This window comes from Candoia aspera, chromosome 2 (genome assembly GCF_035149785.1).
Source record: "Candoia aspera isolate rCanAsp1 chromosome 2, rCanAsp1.hap2, whole genome shotgun sequence".
Lineage (NCBI taxonomy): Eukaryota > Metazoa > Chordata > Lepidosauria > Squamata > Boidae > Candoia > Candoia aspera.
In genome coordinates, this window is record NC_086154.1 from 145,111,790 (window position 1) to 145,129,751 (window position 17,962).

Consider the following 17,962-nt stretch of genomic DNA (forward strand, 5'->3'; position numbering starts at 1 on the left):
TGACATGGATGAAGAGGGGGGACAGAAAACAATTCAGTCTTCTGCACTCATGCCCATTAACACCACCACCCATTTAGAAAATTTCATTAATTAGCTTTCATGTGATTTATGTCACACCAGGGAGGAAATGGAGGTGAAGCAAGAGCCTAAGAAACCCACACCTTCAGTATGGCTCTTTTCCAAAAGTTTTCTACATACTGGAGGCTGCTTCCCAGAGGCTGGTAATGGTAATGAGGATCATATGCCTTGGAAACCAAAAGGACAGAACAAATGGGTTCCTGCTTTAGGTCCCCAACCCACCCCCAGATGCCAAAATTCCCAGCTAACCGACTCTTATTTCTCTGGCTGGCAATTGCACACATTGTATTCCCCACAAATCTGAAGGACTCCAGCTTGGAGGTGGTTGTGCTAACACAGGTAGTCCTCGCTTAATGACTGCCCTGTTTAGCGATTGTTCGCAGTTACAACGGCGCTGAAAAAGTAACTTTACGACCGGTCCTTGCATTTACAACTGTTGCAACATCCCCGCAGTCACTTGATCACCATCAGCCAGCTTCTGACAAGCAGCCAATGGAGAAGCCAGCAGTAAAATCCCAAGTTACAGGCATGTGATGTCTTGCTTAACAAGTACAACACTTAGTGATGGAGTTGTCGGTCCCAATTATGGTCATTAAGCGAGGACTACCTGTATAGCAGTGGCAATCTGCACTAGCCCCAGCAGCCAGAGATCATACCATTGAAATATGGGGGTGTAGTTGTTTTGTTTTTTAATTCAAAATTATGGGTACGCATGAGAGCAAGAAGCTGCCTCTTCCATTCTACCCTTAACCTTCCCACAAAATGGCTATTTTTCAGAAACATGCTTTTCTGACCTGGAGGGGTAGAGTGGAGCTGGCATGGAACAGTTGGCTTTTACCTCCCATTCTCATCCTTAACACACACACCCAATTAACAACAACAAAAAGTTTTTAAAAATGCCCCTGTTCCTTCTGGTGATACTGTGGCCATGAGACAGGATGGTCTCCTAGGGCCCTTTGGAAGGTTGGGAGCTGAGTTGTGGCTCCTGACTCCTCAAACATCACATCCAGGGTGGACATAACAGCTTCCCATTGCTCTCCATTCTTGCTCATTGCTAGACTGAAGGACAGCAATGTCAGTGGCAGCCTTGGGAAGGCAGGAAGTATATTCTACATCCAAAAAATGCATGCCTACATACATATATACCCATCACATTGCAGGTAGTCCTTGCTTAGCAACCACAATTGGGACTGCCAGCTCTGTCAGTAAGGGCCACGGCCACTAAGTGGAAAAATCACATGACCGTGACAGGCTTACGACCTCACTTCCCATTCAGTTGTTAAGTGAAACATCACATGACCGTGACTTACAATTTTACTTCCTTCTCTATTAGCTTTGTTTGTTGCAAGCCAGTTGCGAAGCACCCAAATGGCGATCATGTGACCAGAGACGCTCATCAAATAGTCACCATGCCCATTCATCATTAGGTCTCCAAATGTACACTTTTCTCATTCTTACTCATTTATTCATGCCACCTGACAGAGTAATTTCCCTGCTCTATTGTGCCAATTCAGAATATTACATAATTTTCCCCAAAACTCTTAACCCATCAACTAAGAGATAATTGCAGTGTACTGACACATGCAGGATACTCCAACTTACACTCCAATAGCATTTAAAGGTGTAAATCTAAATCCAGCCAGAGGCATTAAGTATTTAAGACTGACTACTGTTGAACTTCATTAGTGTTACCTTGCATGTGATGTCATTGTCTTGTCACTTTTTACAACAGTCATAAAGCACAGAATCAAGAATATTCTGATGTTAACAGAGTGCCCTCTACTGACTACAAATAGAATAAAAGTACTGTAGCCATGTCTCCTCTGAATCAAGTTTGTATCCTAGTGACTAAGTAGGTATGTCCATGTAATTTTCTTGGTAACAATTCAAAAATAGTTTATCTGTGTCTTCCAGGATTTCTCTTTTACTTCCCAATCTGGTATACAGCTATGTTATTCTATGGTGACTTCCCATCTGAGAAGTAATTAGGACTGGCCCTGTTTAGCTTTTTGAGGTCAAAGTTGGCTAGGTGCTGCCAACTATCTGGGCATAAACACAGTCACAGACTTCAAAATGCTTTCAGAGAAGTTCCACAGCAAATTAGGTTCCTTTTTTCTTCTGCTCATTAATCTACATGGATCACTGTTTTGAGCCATAAAACGTTGCAATTCTCTGTCTGCAAAATTGGGTCAGAAAAGATTATTCGGGGTCTTTGCAGTTTATTGCATAGTGCCTGCAAAAGTTCCAGGCATAATAAAATATATACCCCAGACACTGGGGTTTGTAAATAAAGTTGAGGTTCCACTGTCATACCAACACAGCTAAATTTCAATGTGCCAAACTGAGATGTCTTGGACAGCTGCACATAAATGAATGATGCTGAGGGCTGGGAAGGATACCTGTAGATCTTCATGATAATTGAGAAGCTGGTGCCATCACTGGCCAAATCTTTTAGTCTTAATGCCACTTCAAGGAATAGCAAGGCTTCTGCTGAAGAAATCAAAAAGCTGGACTATGAAAAGAAGGAGGGAGAAGAGAATACACACAAAATGAAATACTGCCCTTCCAAAATTGAATAGTAAGTTGCTATCCAGGATCCAAACAATCACATTTGCAAATGCAAGATAAACAAGCAAAGAACTGTCATAGTCTTTCACGCATTTTGCAAAGCTGGCTTGCCAACAGCTCCTTGCCTAGTCATGAATTTAGTTTCCTAAATTAAGAGTCCACTAAGCCCAGCTTCACTGGCCCAGCTAAGGGACCCAAGCCAGCTTACTGGTTACCTTCTAGAGAGTAACTTACTTTGGACACATTCTGCAAAGACCCAGCTCTCTGGAAAAGGCACTAATGCTGGGAAAGGTGGAAGGAAAGAGAAGAGGCCAACCAGCAGCAAGGTGGATGGACTCAGTTACAGCGGTGATGAGTGCACCGTTCGGAGACATGAAATAACAAATTACAGATAGATTGTCTTGGAGAAAATCTATCTATGTGATCGCTAGGATGCTAAAACAACTTGATGGCACATGATCAATCAATCTAAAGTGCAGTGTATGATTTTATCCATCTCTTATGCATTTGCCCAGCCAGTAAATGCAATGAAGTTCATCAGCTACTACTTGTTTGTTTGTTTATTTTTCTATCCCGCCTTTATTATTTTTATAAATAACTCAAGGTGGGAAACACACCTCTTACTCCTCCCTCCTCCTATTTTCCCCACAACAACCCTGTGAGGTGAGTTGGGAGACAATAAACTCTAGAGGAAGGAAGTTTAGACAGGTAAATGCAGGAGACATTTTATTTGCAAGAATGAATGCCTTCTGTCTTTTTGGCCCAACCACACCTCTCAAGTTTCACAGTGATACAGTTTGGTCCTGGGGCAAGAGAATTAAAATTGTTTAACTATTTTTGACTGCTGTGTCCCTTGTAAAGGAATGAGGTATTGGTTTTGGTTGGGTGCCATACATGTCAGACTTGCCAGTTATTTCAGCGTTCCTCGCTCCTTTCCACCATGATTACAATGCCACTCTCAGACCTTGCTTCTAGAAAATGTTCTCCCTACCAGCCCGCAACCTCTAACCTACAAACGTGGCTCACACTGTTCATCTGACTCTCTTCTCATGCCTCCTGTCATGGTTCCTGTTCCAGTGTTCCTGAAACATCTGAACAAGTTCCCATGCCATGCTGGTGCTGACGCGTGTTGCTGGGCAGGAGGGGGCTGCTAGTTCGTACCAGGCAGGAAGGCTGATGATGCGAGCGCGAAGGAATTTATGTTTGGACTAAAGTTGCCTGACCAAGGTCGTTACCCGATGATTGCCAGCAACCGTTTTGGAACACCGGCAGAGGAATGGAATTGTACTGACAGTGGGGGGAGGGGTCTGGGGTTGCTTGTGATTTAATTGGGAGAAATCCCACGCTTTTGGTATTCTCAGCTTTGACTGTGATTCTGCATACTATTCATCATTAAATTGGAATTCCATAGAATTCTATGTGAGTCCGGTTGTTGATTTGAATAGGCAGTCATTACACCTCCTCTCTCTATCTTGCAGCGCTCTCTATCCCTAATCCTCCAGAATGGCTGATTACATCCACAGCTGCCTGGAGTTTTCGCATTTCACCACTGGCCCTTCCTCTCAAGAGCTAGAATGTTCAAAAACCTCCCACCACATCATGTCAAATGGCCACTACAATGTGGGCAGGACAGGTGATAAATGAATGTTAGCTTTATATTATTTTATGTATGCATACACGCATATACCAATGACTAATTTAGGGGCACCAACCTTATGTATTCAGTTTCACCTGGTCAGCACAGAGGAGAAATTTTTGGAGGTGTTCAGAACATTTGATTGAGGAACTCTGGTTTGTCTTAAGGCACTGCTCGAATGCAGTAAATGGTTCAGCACAGTCTTGGCGAATCTTCTGAACAATTGGGCTAGAAGAAAAGTCCCACAGACGTATAAGTAGGGGAAAATGGACAGATAACAAGGCAGGAGCTCAGCAACGATGAGGGGATAAATTGTTCTGACAGCGAGCAAGTTGCAGTGGCTAAACACAGAAGACAAGGTGTCTTCTGCTCCAATGTTACTTCAGCTGTTAATTCACTAAGCAATGTTAGAGAAGCTAATATAGATCAGCCCCATATCTGCAAAATGGAAACAACAATGTTCAAGAACTTAAATGTGAAGACTGCAGTGAATTATGAATCCAAAAATGTTTTAAATCATAGGCGACTGAGGTTAGTCATAGTAATGGAAAAATGTCACAATGCAAACCCTGCCTGTACATACTTGGGTCCTAACGTTGGATGCAGATACTAAAATTGTAGGGCTTAATTCTTGATGTCAAGATGTATATTTTATCACTCCCCCCACACCTTCCAGAGATATTATGCTTTTAACATTCTATATAAAGTTTTTTAAAACAACTTGAAACGCAGATCCTTCCCCCAGAAAAATCCTTTTCCTATTCTGTCCACAAACTCTCCTTGAAAGATTTTCTTCCAAATCTCATCATGATGTTCTCTGACTTAATGCAACTCTCCCAGATTTTATTATAGCTCATCACAATAGATCTGGTTATCCTTCTGCTGATATTTTTCTAAGGCTGTGCAGAAATCCAAACAGCTAAATACGATTTAAAGGGCATGTGGCTGTCAGGAACGCCACAAACTCCATCTTTTCCTGCAGTCATGTAGTCCCCACAGAAGATGCACAATCACATTTGGTTCAAATGATATGTGCACACACAAGGGCACTTCGGAGGACGTTTTGCTCTTCAAATTCAGAGCTCTGCGCTATATTATCCACTGAACCGTTCACTGAAAATCTTTCTACCTGCCACCATATTGTTACCATGCAGAAAGTTGTAAACAAATGTGTCCCCCTTCCTATTCCAACATCATCACTTTATATAGCAGTGGTCTACATAAGAGCACTAGCAAGTTAAGAGAAAGAAAGTAGACCATAGCTTTTTTTCTCTATCTGAGGAAATCAGGAATGAGGAAAAAAAGAAACTTTCTCAAGACACAAGTCCATATGTATACAAGACCAATAACTGTCTAAATATCCCAGACTTAAATCCCACTGATGTGCTGATTTGACCCAATAGGTAAGCAGCATGCCCACTCAAGTCACAGGTGATGTGCTGAATTAATATCAATATAAAAGTGTATTTCAACATGCCAGATGCATATGGAGCTGGGAAAAGGTATGCATAGATAGATCACATGTTATACAGCTCTGGTAATACATTCCTGCTATGAAATCTACAGCCAGATAATGGAGTGAATGTTCCTCAATTAATCAAAGCTGACTCCCCACAAAGGCAAAACAGCACTCCAGCCTGACAGAACTTACTGGGATGATGTGCATTTGGCCATATCAAGTTTGAGTTGGTGACAGTCCTGCTGCCAGGAAGAGGGGTTAGCCGCAACACACCGGCCATATTGTTCAGTTTCTTTATGGCAGTACCGCAAGGTTACTTCCAGGGCTGCCTGCCTGTTGGGAGGGAGACAAGTTTAAAAAAAAATATACCCTGAATGCATACTCTGCCTTTCCATCAGACAGATAACAATAAAAAGATATGCAAAATTGTTTAATATACGTTTAAAGCATTATGAAAAACACCTGAAAGTGACTACTTCCAACCCATTTAAACACTGTTCAGCAGCTAGCCCAGCTTCCGCACCCAAGACCTGCCAGAACACAACTGTTTCCCCCTCCGTTGGGACGTCGAGGCTTATATCTACAGAAAACATTCAGTCTCTCTCCAGGTGCACACCACGAACTTGCTCTTTGCTGTCCCCGGCTGGATGCAGACCCCTGGGCTATTACACGGTCTCGTAACTTGGGAGAGTTTAAAAGATAACCAATGTATTATTGTGTAAGTTTTCCTACATCACCGTCCACCGTTTACTCCTATGGGTTGTAAAGGTCACCAACTGAGACAGCTTTAAAAGGAGATCAAGCAAGGCTGCTATTGTGATGACACTCTATCATCACCTATACAGTAGCAAGTGTTGGAAATGAGTAGCTGAAAAGTTGCCGTCCACCGCTTCTCAAACCGAGCAGGTTGGAGCCTGCGGGGAACAGGTCACTGGATTGTGGGCATATCTGATCTGATCCTGACGGTAATTCTTCTGGATTGAGACCTCTGCGGATGCAAATTAAACCCCGAGGAAGGAAGAAAAGCGGAGTTTTCCCTTCAATCAGAAAAAATGCTTTAGAGCAGAGCTATAAAGAGACCGCACTCACATGCCTCCCTCGGCTCCGGAAAGCCACACTCGTTTCCTCCTTCTCCCCAACACGCATGCTCCCTTCCCAGCACGGGACCTCTTCTGCGCATGTTCACACGAGCTGCGGGGGTGGGGCTTAAAATCCAGCCACGATAACACGAGAGAAAACGCCGCACGTTTTCGCGCACGCGTAGTTGGAACGACGCTGTCGCTTAGCGGAGAGCCACGTGTATAGCTCATTCATGTGCGGCGAGAGGCTGAAGCGTTGGTTCGACCGGCGCTGCGAAGGGGCGACGCATGCGCATCTTTACCGCCCGGGCCGCGAGCATGCTCTCTTGGCGCGCTTCATTCGTGCCTACCCCGGAAGTGGAATAGGAGCGACCGAAGCGAGCCGGCGGTGGCTCCCGGAAGAAGGATGGTGGCGGCAACAGCGGAGGCCGGTCCCGGGCCTAGGGACGAGTTGGTGCAGGACGTGATTCCATACCGGCGGCGGTCACGTCTGCTGTGGGGGACGGTGTTGCCCTTCTGCGTGTTCTACCCGCTCTGGCTGTGGTTTTGGGGGGCAAGCGCCTGCGCCTGGGTTTGGGGGACAGCCGCCGGCACCGAGACCCCTGAGGCCGCGCTACTTTTCCTCGCCGCTATTGGGGTCGTCCACCTTCTCACGGCGTTAGCCGGCCTGTGGAGCGTCAACGTCCACTGCTTGCTCTACTGCTGTTGGGTCAGTCGCGCGCCGGGACGGAGCGGGGGACCCGATGGCCACACGGGAGAGGGGCGGAATGGCGGGGGGGGGGGCGTATTGCCTTCGCACAGGTTGGCATGGCTTTCTCTGCCTTGGGCTTCTAAGAAGATCCGATCAGGGGAGGTGGGAAGTGGCGGCTTCCCCTTCCCCCCACCCCCAGAAAAAGCTTCCTGAGCACGCTTTACTTTTTTGAAGAGGTGTCTGTGCTCAGGTGTGTCTAGAAGCTGTCTCTTCCCAGTTCCTTGCACGGGGACTCCTCGCACTCGTTAAGAGAGAAGCGCAAAGTTTGGCTACCGCACCAGTAAGCCCAAACTTTGGCTTCTCTCTAAACGAGAATCAGGGGTGAAGCTGAGTCTTAAATCCGAATGCTACGGGACTGAAACTTCCTCTTGTGAAGCCTTGTGAGGTAACTGGGATTTAACTCGCAGTGTATACTGTTTGGAAATCATACCTTGCTTCTGTATGCGCTGTGCCTAAGGCTTTGTTATGGAAACAAATAAAATGTACAACGTGTTGCTTTCCAAGCTTACTCTTGTTTAATCATTGTTGGTGTCCTGTCTGTAGTGTTGATGTGTTCGAATTATGATGAATAGTTGTATTTAAAGGCAGTTTATTCTGTAAAAGTTGATTACTTATTTTGGAGCCTATGGGATGTAACAATATGATAGGAAGTGGTCATTTTAATTTTAATTAATGTAATGTTGCTTTCATTAAATTTGAATTAAATCTAATTGAGATTTTCTAGTTAATTGACATGGATCAGATATTTTAGATAAGCTTGTTTTTTTTTTAAAAATGAAGCTTTTTTAAATGATTGTATTTTTTTAAAAAGAATTGTTAGTCTTACTCTTGATGGTTTTATGTAACATATTTTTAATATTTTTGTAAACTGCTCTGGGTTTCTCCAGGGGAAAAAGTCTTGAGATTCCCCTTCCCCCACACTACTAGTTATTTTGGAAAGTTGTGATGTTTTCTTGATTTCCAAATAATGAGCATTTGGTTGTAAGAGGAAGCAAGTAAGAGGTGAGCCTATGAAAGTTTTGCACCTGTAGGCAAAATAAAAGGGGAAATATATCTCAGAGCACTACAACAGTCATTTTCTTGGTTGAACTTGGTCACCTGCTGATTGAAAACTCCTCGCTTCTATCTTTTCTTTTTTTAAATTCTCTTGGATGTTGTATTTAGCTTTCATGGACATTGAGTATTTCCCAAACTTCCATTCTTGGAAGACACAATATTTTTCTCTGGAATAAGACTGAGTTTCCCAAAGCCTGTCAACATGTACATTAGTATATTTCAATGTCCAGCTGGGATTTACATAATAACTAATCAAACTGTCACAGTGACAAAGAGACTTTTAAAAGTAGGATTTTTTTTGCCTAGTTTCTATTTTCTTAGGAAAATTAATATAAAAATGATTGTTTGCTGTTTGTGATCTTGCTCTGTTAAAACTTCGTTGCAGTGGTGTTTATTAAAGAGATTTGCACAAGATAGGCTAGTTGTACTCTTGGCAAAGGCTAGAAAGTTGATCAGCCTTTTTCTTTCATAGTAGTATCTGTTTATTCATTTAGTCGCTTCTGACTCTTCGTGACTTCATGGACCAGCCCACGCCAGAGCTTCCTGTCGGTCGTCAACACCCCCAGCTCCCCCAGGGACGAGTCCGTCACCTCTAGAATATCATCCATCCACCTTGCCCTTGGTCGGCCCCTCTTCCTTTTGCCCTCCACTCTCCCTAGCATCAGCATCTTCTCCAGGGTGTCCCGTCTTCTCATTATGTGGCCAAAGTATTTCAGTTTTGCCTTTAATATCATTCCCTCAAGTGAGCAGTCTGGCTTTCTTTCCTGGAGGATGGACTGGTTTGATCTTCTTGCAGTCCAAGGCACTCTCAGAATTTTCCTCCAACACCACGGTTCAAAAGCATCGATCTTCCTTCTCTCAGCCTTCCTTATGGTCCAGCTCTCGCAGCCATATGTTACTACAGGGAACACCATTGCTTTAACTATGCGGGCCTTTGTTGTCAGTGTGATGTCTCTGCTCTTAACTATTTTATCGAGATTGGTCATTGCTCTTTTCCCAAGGATTAAGCGTCTTCTGATTTCCTGACTGCAGTCAGCAACTGCAGTAATCTTCGCACCTAGAAATACAAAGTCTTTCACTGCTTCTACATTTTCTCCCTCTCTTTGCCAGATATCAATCAGGCTGGTTGCCATAATCTTGGTTTTTTTGAGGTTTAGCTGCAAGCCAGCTTTTGCACTTTCTTCTTTCACCTTCATCATAAGGCTCCTCAGTTCCTCTTCGCTTTCAGCCATCAAAGTGGTATCATCTGCGTATCTGAGATTAATGTTTCTTCCAGCGATTTTAACTCCAGCCTTGGATTCCTCAAGCCCAGCACGTCGCATGATGTGTTCTGCATACAAGTTGAATAGGTAGGGTGAGAGTATACAGCCCTACCGTACTCCTTTCCCAATCTTAAACCAGTCTGTTGTTCCGTGGTCTGTTCTTACTGTTGCTACTTGGTCGTTATACAGATTCTTCAGGAGGCAGACAAGATGACTTGGTATCCCCATACCGCTAAGAACTTGCCACAATTTGTTATGGTCCACACAGTCAAAGGCTTTAGCATAGTCAATAAAACAGAAATAGATGTTTTTCTGAAACTCCCTGGCTTTTTCCATTATCCATTGGATATAGGCAATTCGGTCCCTAGTTCCTCTGCCTTTTCTAAACCCAGCTTGTACATCTGGCAATTCTCGCTCCATGAATTGCTGAAGTCTACCTTGCAGGATCTTGAGCATTACCTTACTGGCATGTGAAATGAGTGCCACTGGTCGATAGTTTGAACATTCTTTAGTGTTTCCCTTTTTTGGTATAGGGATATAAGTTGATTTTTTCCAATCTGATGGCCATTCTTGTGTTTTCCAAATTTGCTGGCATATAGCATGCATTACCTTGACAGCATCATCTTGCAAGATTTTGAACAGTTCAGCTGGGATGCCGTCATCTCCTGCTGCCTTGTTATTAGTGATGCTTCTTAAGGCCCATTCAATCTCACTCTTCAGGATGTCTGACTCTAGCTCACTGACCACACTGTCAAAGCTATCCCCGATATTGTTATCCTCCCTATACAGGAAGGGTATTCTTGCCACCTTTTCTTGATCTCTTCTTCTTCTGTTAGGTCCTTGCCATCTTTGTTTTTGATCATACCCATTTTGGCCTGGAATTTACCTCCGATGTTTCTAATTTTCTGGAAGAGGTCTCTTGTCCTTCCTATTCTATTGTCTTCTTCCACTTCCACGTATTGCTTGTTTAAAAATAATTCCTTATCTCTTCTGGCTAACCTCTGGAATTTTGCATTTAATTGGGCATATCTCCCCCTATCACTGTTGCCTTTTGCTTTCCTTCTTTCTTGGGCTACTTCTAGTGTCTCAGCAGACAGACATTTTGCCTTCTTGGTTTTCTCTTTCTTTGGGATGTATTTTGTTGCCGCCTCCTGAACAATGTTGCGAACTTCTCTCCATAGTTCTTCCAGGACCCTACCTACTAAGTCCAGTCCCTTAAATCTATTCTTCACCTCCACTGCATATTCCTTAGGAATATTAGTGAGCTCATATCTAGCTGATCTGTGGGTCTTCCCTAATCTCTTTAGTCTGATCCTAAATTGTGCAAGAAGAAGTTCGTGATCTGAACTACAGTCAGCTCCAGGTCTTGTTTTTACCGACTGTATAGATGTCCGCCACCTTTGGCTGCAAAAGATGTAGTCAGTCTGGTTTCGGTGTTGTCCATCTGGTGAAGTCCATGTATAAAGCTGTCTCTTAGGTTGTTGGAAGAGAGTGTTTGTCTTGGCAAAATTCTATCAGCCTATGTCCTGCTTCGTTTTGTTCTCCCAGGCCATGCTTACCTGTAATTCCAGGTGTCATTTGACTGCCCACCTTAGCATTCCACTCTCCTGTGATGAAGATAACATCTCTTTTAGGCGTGTTGTCCAGTAGGTGCTGCAGATCCTCATAGAACTGCTCTACTTCAGCTTCTTCAGCATCTGTGGTTGGGGCGTATATTTGGATCACTGTGATGTTAGATGGCTTGCCCTGAATTCGAATTGAGATCATTCTGTCGCTTTTTGGATTGTATCCAAGCACTGCTTTAGCCACTTTATTATTAATTATGAAGGCTACTCCATTTCTTCTGTGGTTCTCTTGTCCACAGTAATGGATCTGGTGGTCATTTGATGTGAAGTGGCCCATTCCAGTCCATTCAGTTCACTGACGTCCAAAATGTCTATCTTTAATCTTGACATCTCACCAATAACCACATCCAATTTGCCCTGGCTCATAGATCTTACATTCCAGGTTCCAATGGTGTGTTGATCCCTAGAACATCGGATTCGCCGTTCACCACCAGCACCGTCGGCTGCTAGCCGTCCTTTTGGCTTTGAGCTAGCTGCGTCATCACGTCTGGGGCTGGTTGAACTCATCCTCTGTTCCTCCCCAGTAGCATTTTGACCATCTTCCAACCTGGGGGTCTCATCTTCCAATGGTATACCGACATATCTCTGGTTGTACTGATCCATTTAGTTTTCACGGCAAGAATACTGGGGTGGGTTGCCATTACCTTCCCCAGGGATTGCATTTAGTCTGACCTCTCTGTCATGACCTTCCCGTCTTGGGTGGCCCTTCACGGTTTAGCTCATGGCATCATTGAGGTGCTCAAGCTCCAGCACCATGACAAGGTAACAATCCTTTGCTGATGATAGTAGTATCTAACCTCTGCTAAATTTGCTTTATTTTCTCAGAGCACTAGATTTTCTACTTTAGTGCTCACGATAGTAATTTGATTTTATCTGCCTCTTTAACAGGAGTCATATGATATTATTGTACCTTCCTTGTATGGTTTTCATTTACCTGCTGCCTTTGCAGGAGAAAATGAAAAGGCTATATAATTCATGGGTACATATGCAATTTGTTTGCAAAAAAGTCCCAGTTTCAAATCACAGAGCAAAATCTACCCAAGACTGAAAACTATTACCAGTTGGAATGGACAATACTGGTTAAAATGAACCAGTAGATTTCAGCAGTAGGACAACAGACCAACCGGAGTCATAATCTGAATTTGCCAAAAAGTGGCTGTTGGTGTCAGGGGCACTTGCCTTTGACAAAGCATGAATAGAATGTAGCTTACAGTGACTCTGATCTTAGGATAGGTTGATTCAAAGAAAGATTATGAAACAATAGCTTTCTGTCTCTTTCACTGTAATTTAGTGATGTTCCTTTCTCAATTATTTTCTCATCCATAACCACCTGCATTGTTTAGAAGGGCTTCCAGGCCTTCCAGACAGGTCATTTTGAAGGTGCAAAGTCCTTATTATATGCAGGTCTAGTGAAAGAAACCTTTACTACTTCTTAAATGTTGTGTATTCTAGGGGAAAAAGAGGACTAGACTATGACTTCCAGATATCATTTCTTTGCACAGCTGCTTCGTAGAACTGATATGGCCATAGTTCATTCACTTAAAGTATTAATAGATGTTCTGTGTCTGATTATTCCAGGAATTTCAAAGGTGACTTACACTCTTCACTATTATATTAATTATAATACAAAATATTAAACCAAGGAATTCTTTAAAACCCAAAGCAAAAGCAGTCAGAGCAATAATTAAGACTTAATTTTTTTGATTAGACAGTGCATACTGTATGATAAAGTCATAGGCTGAAGCTCATTTGTTTAATGCCAGGTGGGTACCTTTTGAGGAGAACATTTCAGAATTGAGGCACAATTGCAGAAAGCATCTTCTCCCTGATGTTACCCACTTAGCCTAGGGGATGCTCTCTTTGATGAACAAAGGAGGCAGATTAAAGGACTTACTTGCCGGTACAAGTAGGTCTCAATTAGTGTGGTTAATGAACCGCACGAAAAGGTCTCATTATTTGAATTCTCACTATTCAGAGTGATATTTCTAGAGAAAATATGATAATTGGTTCCAGCTTGATGGAAATAGGCAATTAAAATTTTTAAACATAAATGTTTATATCCATATTAATGAAATATAACAGGAAAGGACAAAAAGAGCATATATGTAATTTAAATATATGGTTAGCAAAGTCACAGAGTAGTTATAGAAAGCAAAATAAAAACAAAAAAATCCTTAGGCATTCCAACGTCTTGTCCTATTTTAGCATTCCTATGACTCATGTTGTTCAATTGCGCCAAATTTTTTGCTCTAATGTAATGGTGAGCCTCTTCTTTTTTAAACGTGTACTGTTTTCCTCTGATGGAATATTCCTTTTTTCTATTTTGCACAGACAAAGATTAATAGCTTCTTAAACCCCAACTGCAACTGCACGTGTGCTAGCATCGCATTAACTGCATTTTGGGTCACATTAAACACAACCTGGTATCAATTTACAATTTGCACTAAATCGAATATTGCATTATTCAAACTCACACTAATCATGACCTACCTGTAACTTAAAAATGTTTCAAGTTGAGATAAAACCAGTACAATTGATACAAATGCAAGTCTACTCCCAAGTGCAGCTGTTTCCCCTCTTTTATGGAGTAAATACTAAACATTGCCTTATTTGATCCAGATTCCAAAGACTGATTGTTCAAAGTATTTGTCTTTCAGGTGCGCAATCCAAGGAAAGCCACCTTGGCCAAAGTTGTGCCAACTCCAAATAATGGCTCTGCAGAACTGGTGCCACTCAACCGAGATCAGGTGAGAAATTAAATTATAGTGTTAAGTTGAGGGTGGTTCCCCTCTCTCATCAACTTCTTATATCCCACTTAAGTTTGTCAGCTGATTTTGACTGTACTGTGGCACCTTTTGTGAAAAAATAAGGTGTCACAGAAATGTGGACCTAATCTCTCAAGATAGGAATGTGCAATTAATGGCTTGGATCCTGAGTTCTGTTCTGCAAAGAAAAGAGCTGGTCTCAGTCCTAGAAGGGTTTCTAGTTTAAAGGAAGGAGTACTTTACTCACATTCCTTCTCATTTGCAGCCACTTGGCTCAACAAATTACAAGTCCAGCGCCCACCATTCTACTAGAGCAATGTTCTGATGATACCCCGAGTTATAAATGGGAAGGATATGAAATTTGACAGAAACGGTGTCTCTCCACTTTCCAGTGATATTGTCTTGCCAACAGAGTGTTAGATAACATACAAACATTTGCTTTTAGGAAAATTAAGTTAAATTCATTGGCAGCTAGCAGCTTTATTTAGTTAATGTTCTTTTTAAAGCTGCAGATCACAGCTGGTTTGTATGCTGGGTTGTATCTCCTGCTGTAGAGTTTATGTTTGCCTTGGTCTATTGCAGCAGGGAGACTGGTGGGCCAGCTTTCTCATGTTGTGTCATGGATGTGAGGGCGATCTGGCTGCGACATCTGTCACCCCATTGATTGCCAGGGTTGATTCGGCTGATCTGACTGGCTAAGCAGGTGTCCCCTTCCTCCTTCACTGCTCCATGTGCGTCCCTCCCAAAGCTGCGCGCTCAGCGGAAGATGACCATCCCAGATAGAAGGAGTGTACCGATCTTCGGTCAAGGGTATACGATAGCTGTGCTTCCCTGCTAGAACCTCCAGACAAGCTTATGTTGTATCACACATAATGGCAGAAATCTCCAAACTGGCTCCATGCACACAGAATGTTAATTTGTGTGTCCCTTCTAGGGAGAAGATGGACAGGAGGTTCTTTCCTTTGAATTTCAAAAAATCAAATACTTTTGCGAGCTAAGTGAAGGCAAAAAATTCCTTCCTGTGGCATTCCCTGTGGAGTACCCACTGCAGTATTATCAGAATGCTCGTGGTTACCAGGAAGATAAAGAAATCAAAGCAGCAGAAAAAAAATATGGCACCAACAAGTAAGTAGATGGGCCCCTCTACTTGTCTGCAATACTTACCATAAATTTCTCAAGACAGGAGTATTTAAGCTCTTGATTACTGAGTATTCAGGTTAATTAACCTATAGATATTAATTGACAGCGTGTTAGTAATATAGTACCAGATTTACAGTCTTGGGGGATGAAACAACTTTTGGGCAAACATGGCACATAGCATTGATTGCCAGACTCGTATGGAAGGGAAGTATGTGGTTAATAATTAACTATAGCAAAAATTGTGAAAAATGTTTTATTGTGTCTTACTGCACTTGTTTATTAAGTGATATGCTGCCTTTCCATAGATGGTCTGACCATCTATATTAAAACATATGTCTGTTGAAAGGCTTTTTTCTCCTCTAAAATCTAGATTTACAATTCTATGCTTTGTAGCTTAACTAAGATTAATATAGACACTTAACTTAAAAGCCAAGAGATTAATTGCTCTCTGTCTTGAGAGGATCAATTTTATTCCAGTCTTGCATCATTGCATGCAGTTGTATGAATCCTGACCCCCTGCTTTTACTCGTTTTGCTCCCTGCCTACTTCCCAGTAGTCCATTTTCCTATCCTGTGTGTCTGCAAGTTATATGGAATTCATGGAAGAAAGTTCTTCACCACTTTCATCCATCCACTTATAATGAGCAGTCTTTTCCTCCTCAAAGGCCCACTGTGTTCAGGCAGGTTTTTGTAATAAAAAAACTATTAACTCTCTCAGAGGCAGAGATCTGCTTTCCTGAGCCAACTGTAGAAGCAATTTCTCTCATTATTCCCACTTCATAACTGTAACTTCCTTGTCTTAAAGGCTAAGGCAAAACAAAGAAAGCTCAGTTCTCAGCAGGTGTAACCCAGCTTTCCTAAACTTGGCACTTTCCAGGTGTCATGAATTAACAACCGCTTTTGTCCTTAGCTAGCATGCAGAATGTTCACGTGGGGAGGGGGAATGATAGGATTTTCAGTCCCAGTGCACATGAAGGTATCAGGTTCGAAAGCGCTGCAGGAACAAATCAGTGATACAATCACATCACCCAATAGGAAGAACTCAGGTCCTCATTGTCATGAAAGTTAAATGGCAATTCTTGTTTCTCTAATTATTGGTTCGTAGTTATTAATATTGTATTACTAGTTATCCATTAATAGTGATAATTATGGGCCTGACAATGAAAACGGAGGCATAGCAGCAGTCCCAATCAAGTAGTGCCTGAAGCTTTAAAGTTCTGTGCCTTGAAAGTCTCATTTGATGAAGCCAGAAGTGAAAATAGAGCATTGAGGGAAGTGGGTGAGGAAAACGAACTCTTCAGGATCCAAAGCTGAGGTGGAGAATCTGTCACTTTCCAGATAATGTTGCTTTATCTCCCAGAATCCCTTAACACTGCCCATGCTAGCTGCGAATGCTGAAAGATGTATGCAGCAAAAACCAAAAAGTTTTGCAAATTGAGTGGGCTCAGGAAAGTGCTAAAATAAATGAGGATTCTGCTTTTCTCACAGGGCAGAGATGGTTGTGCCAGAATTCCTGGAGCTCTTCAAAGAGAGAGCAACAGCTCCTTTCTTCGTCTTTCAGGTAACAAAAACTGTATGCCAATGCACAACACCAGCTCTGTTTGTTTGTTTGTTTTTTATTGTTTTATTGTTTATTATTTTTATAAATAACTCAAGGCGTGGAACATTCCTATTACTCCTTCCTCCTCCTATTTTCCCCACAACAACCACCCTGCGAGGTGAGTTGGGCTGACAGAGAGTGACTGGCCCAAAGTCACCCAGATGGCTTTCAGGCCTATGGCAGAACTAGAACTCACAGCCTCCTGGATTCTAGCCTGTTGCCTTAACCACTAGACCAAACTGGCTCTCAAACCATTTGTTTTTTGTTTGGCCTGTTTCTTAAGTTGACAAAGAAACAAGCAAATTCTGCTGTCATCCAAAGCTGTTGATTTCCAGACTATTGTGATTTGTAAACTTTTTCATTTATGCAGTTGGCTGGCTAGTATGGACTTGTTCAGACATCCTCAACAGAGAAACTGGGAAACCAACCATTCCTTAACCCAGTTTACTTCTAAGTTATAGCCTCATGTGGCGCAGAGTAGGTGGCAGTATTGCAACTGAAACTCTCCCCACGACCTGAGTTCGATCCCAGCGGAAGCTGGATTCTTGGGTAGCCGGCTCAGGTCAACTCAGCCTTCCATCCTTCCGAGGTTGGTAAAATGAGTACCCAGCTTGCAGGGGAAGGTGACAACTGGGGAAGGCAATGGCAAACCACCCCGCTATAGTCTGCCAAGAAAACATTGTGAAAGCGGCGTCCCCCCAAAGGGTCAGACGTGACTCGGTGCTTGCACAGGGCACCTTTCACACAAACTGTCATGAGTACTGATGGTGAGCGGGGGGGGCCACTATCCAGGGGCGAAAACGCATGCATAGTTTAGAGAGTTTGAGCTGTCATTCAAAGAGACATAGAACAGACCCGCCTTGACTTTTGGGGGTTTATCAGTCTGGCTTTTCCCACACTTCTTCAGTTCGGTAGGATTTTCTGTCTACTATAGCAATAATAAA

At 42.7% G+C, this 17,962-nt stretch overlaps 2 protein-coding genes across 3 annotated transcripts in view; one reads left to right on the forward strand and one right to left on the reverse strand.

The window, feature by feature from the left end:
- Nucleotides 1-2,275: 2,275 nt before the first annotated feature.
- On the reverse strand, nucleotides 2,276-6,888 carry CHCHD5 (coiled-coil-helix-coiled-coil-helix domain containing 5). Its single transcript, XM_063294003.1, has 4 exons — nucleotides 6,831-6,888; nucleotides 5,934-6,074; nucleotides 4,359-4,510; nucleotides 2,276-2,590 (listed from the first exon to the last, which is right to left on the reverse strand). Coding segments are annotated over exons 1-3 (294 nt in total). The 5' UTR covers nucleotides 6,833-6,888; the 3' UTR covers nucleotides 2,276-2,590; nucleotide 4,359.
- A 313-nt stretch (nucleotides 6,889-7,201) lies between these two features.
- Nucleotides 7,202-17,962, forward strand: part of ATP13A1 (ATPase 13A1) — a 42,370-nt gene continuing 31,609 nt past the window's right edge. For both annotated transcript variants that reach the window (XM_063293999.1, XM_063294000.1), the window contains exons 1-4: nucleotides 7,202-7,529; nucleotides 14,172-14,261; nucleotides 15,214-15,404; nucleotides 16,907-16,979. In XM_063293999.1, the coding sequence (XP_063150069.1) occupies nucleotides 7,227-7,529; nucleotides 14,172-14,261; nucleotides 15,214-15,404; nucleotides 16,907-16,979 (657 nt within the window). In that variant the 5' untranslated portion in view covers nucleotides 7,202-7,226. The remainder of the gene's footprint in view (nucleotides 7,530-14,171; nucleotides 14,262-15,213; nucleotides 15,405-16,906; nucleotides 16,980-17,962) is intronic.

Bases quoted from the DNA above. Each gene is read 5' to 3' on its own strand.
- CHCHD5 (XM_063294003.1), bottom strand. The intron at 4,511-5,933 runs GTAAGTTCTGTC...CTTTTCTTCTAG, and splicing joins GCCAAATGCACATCATCCCA to CCCAATTGTTCAGAAGATTC.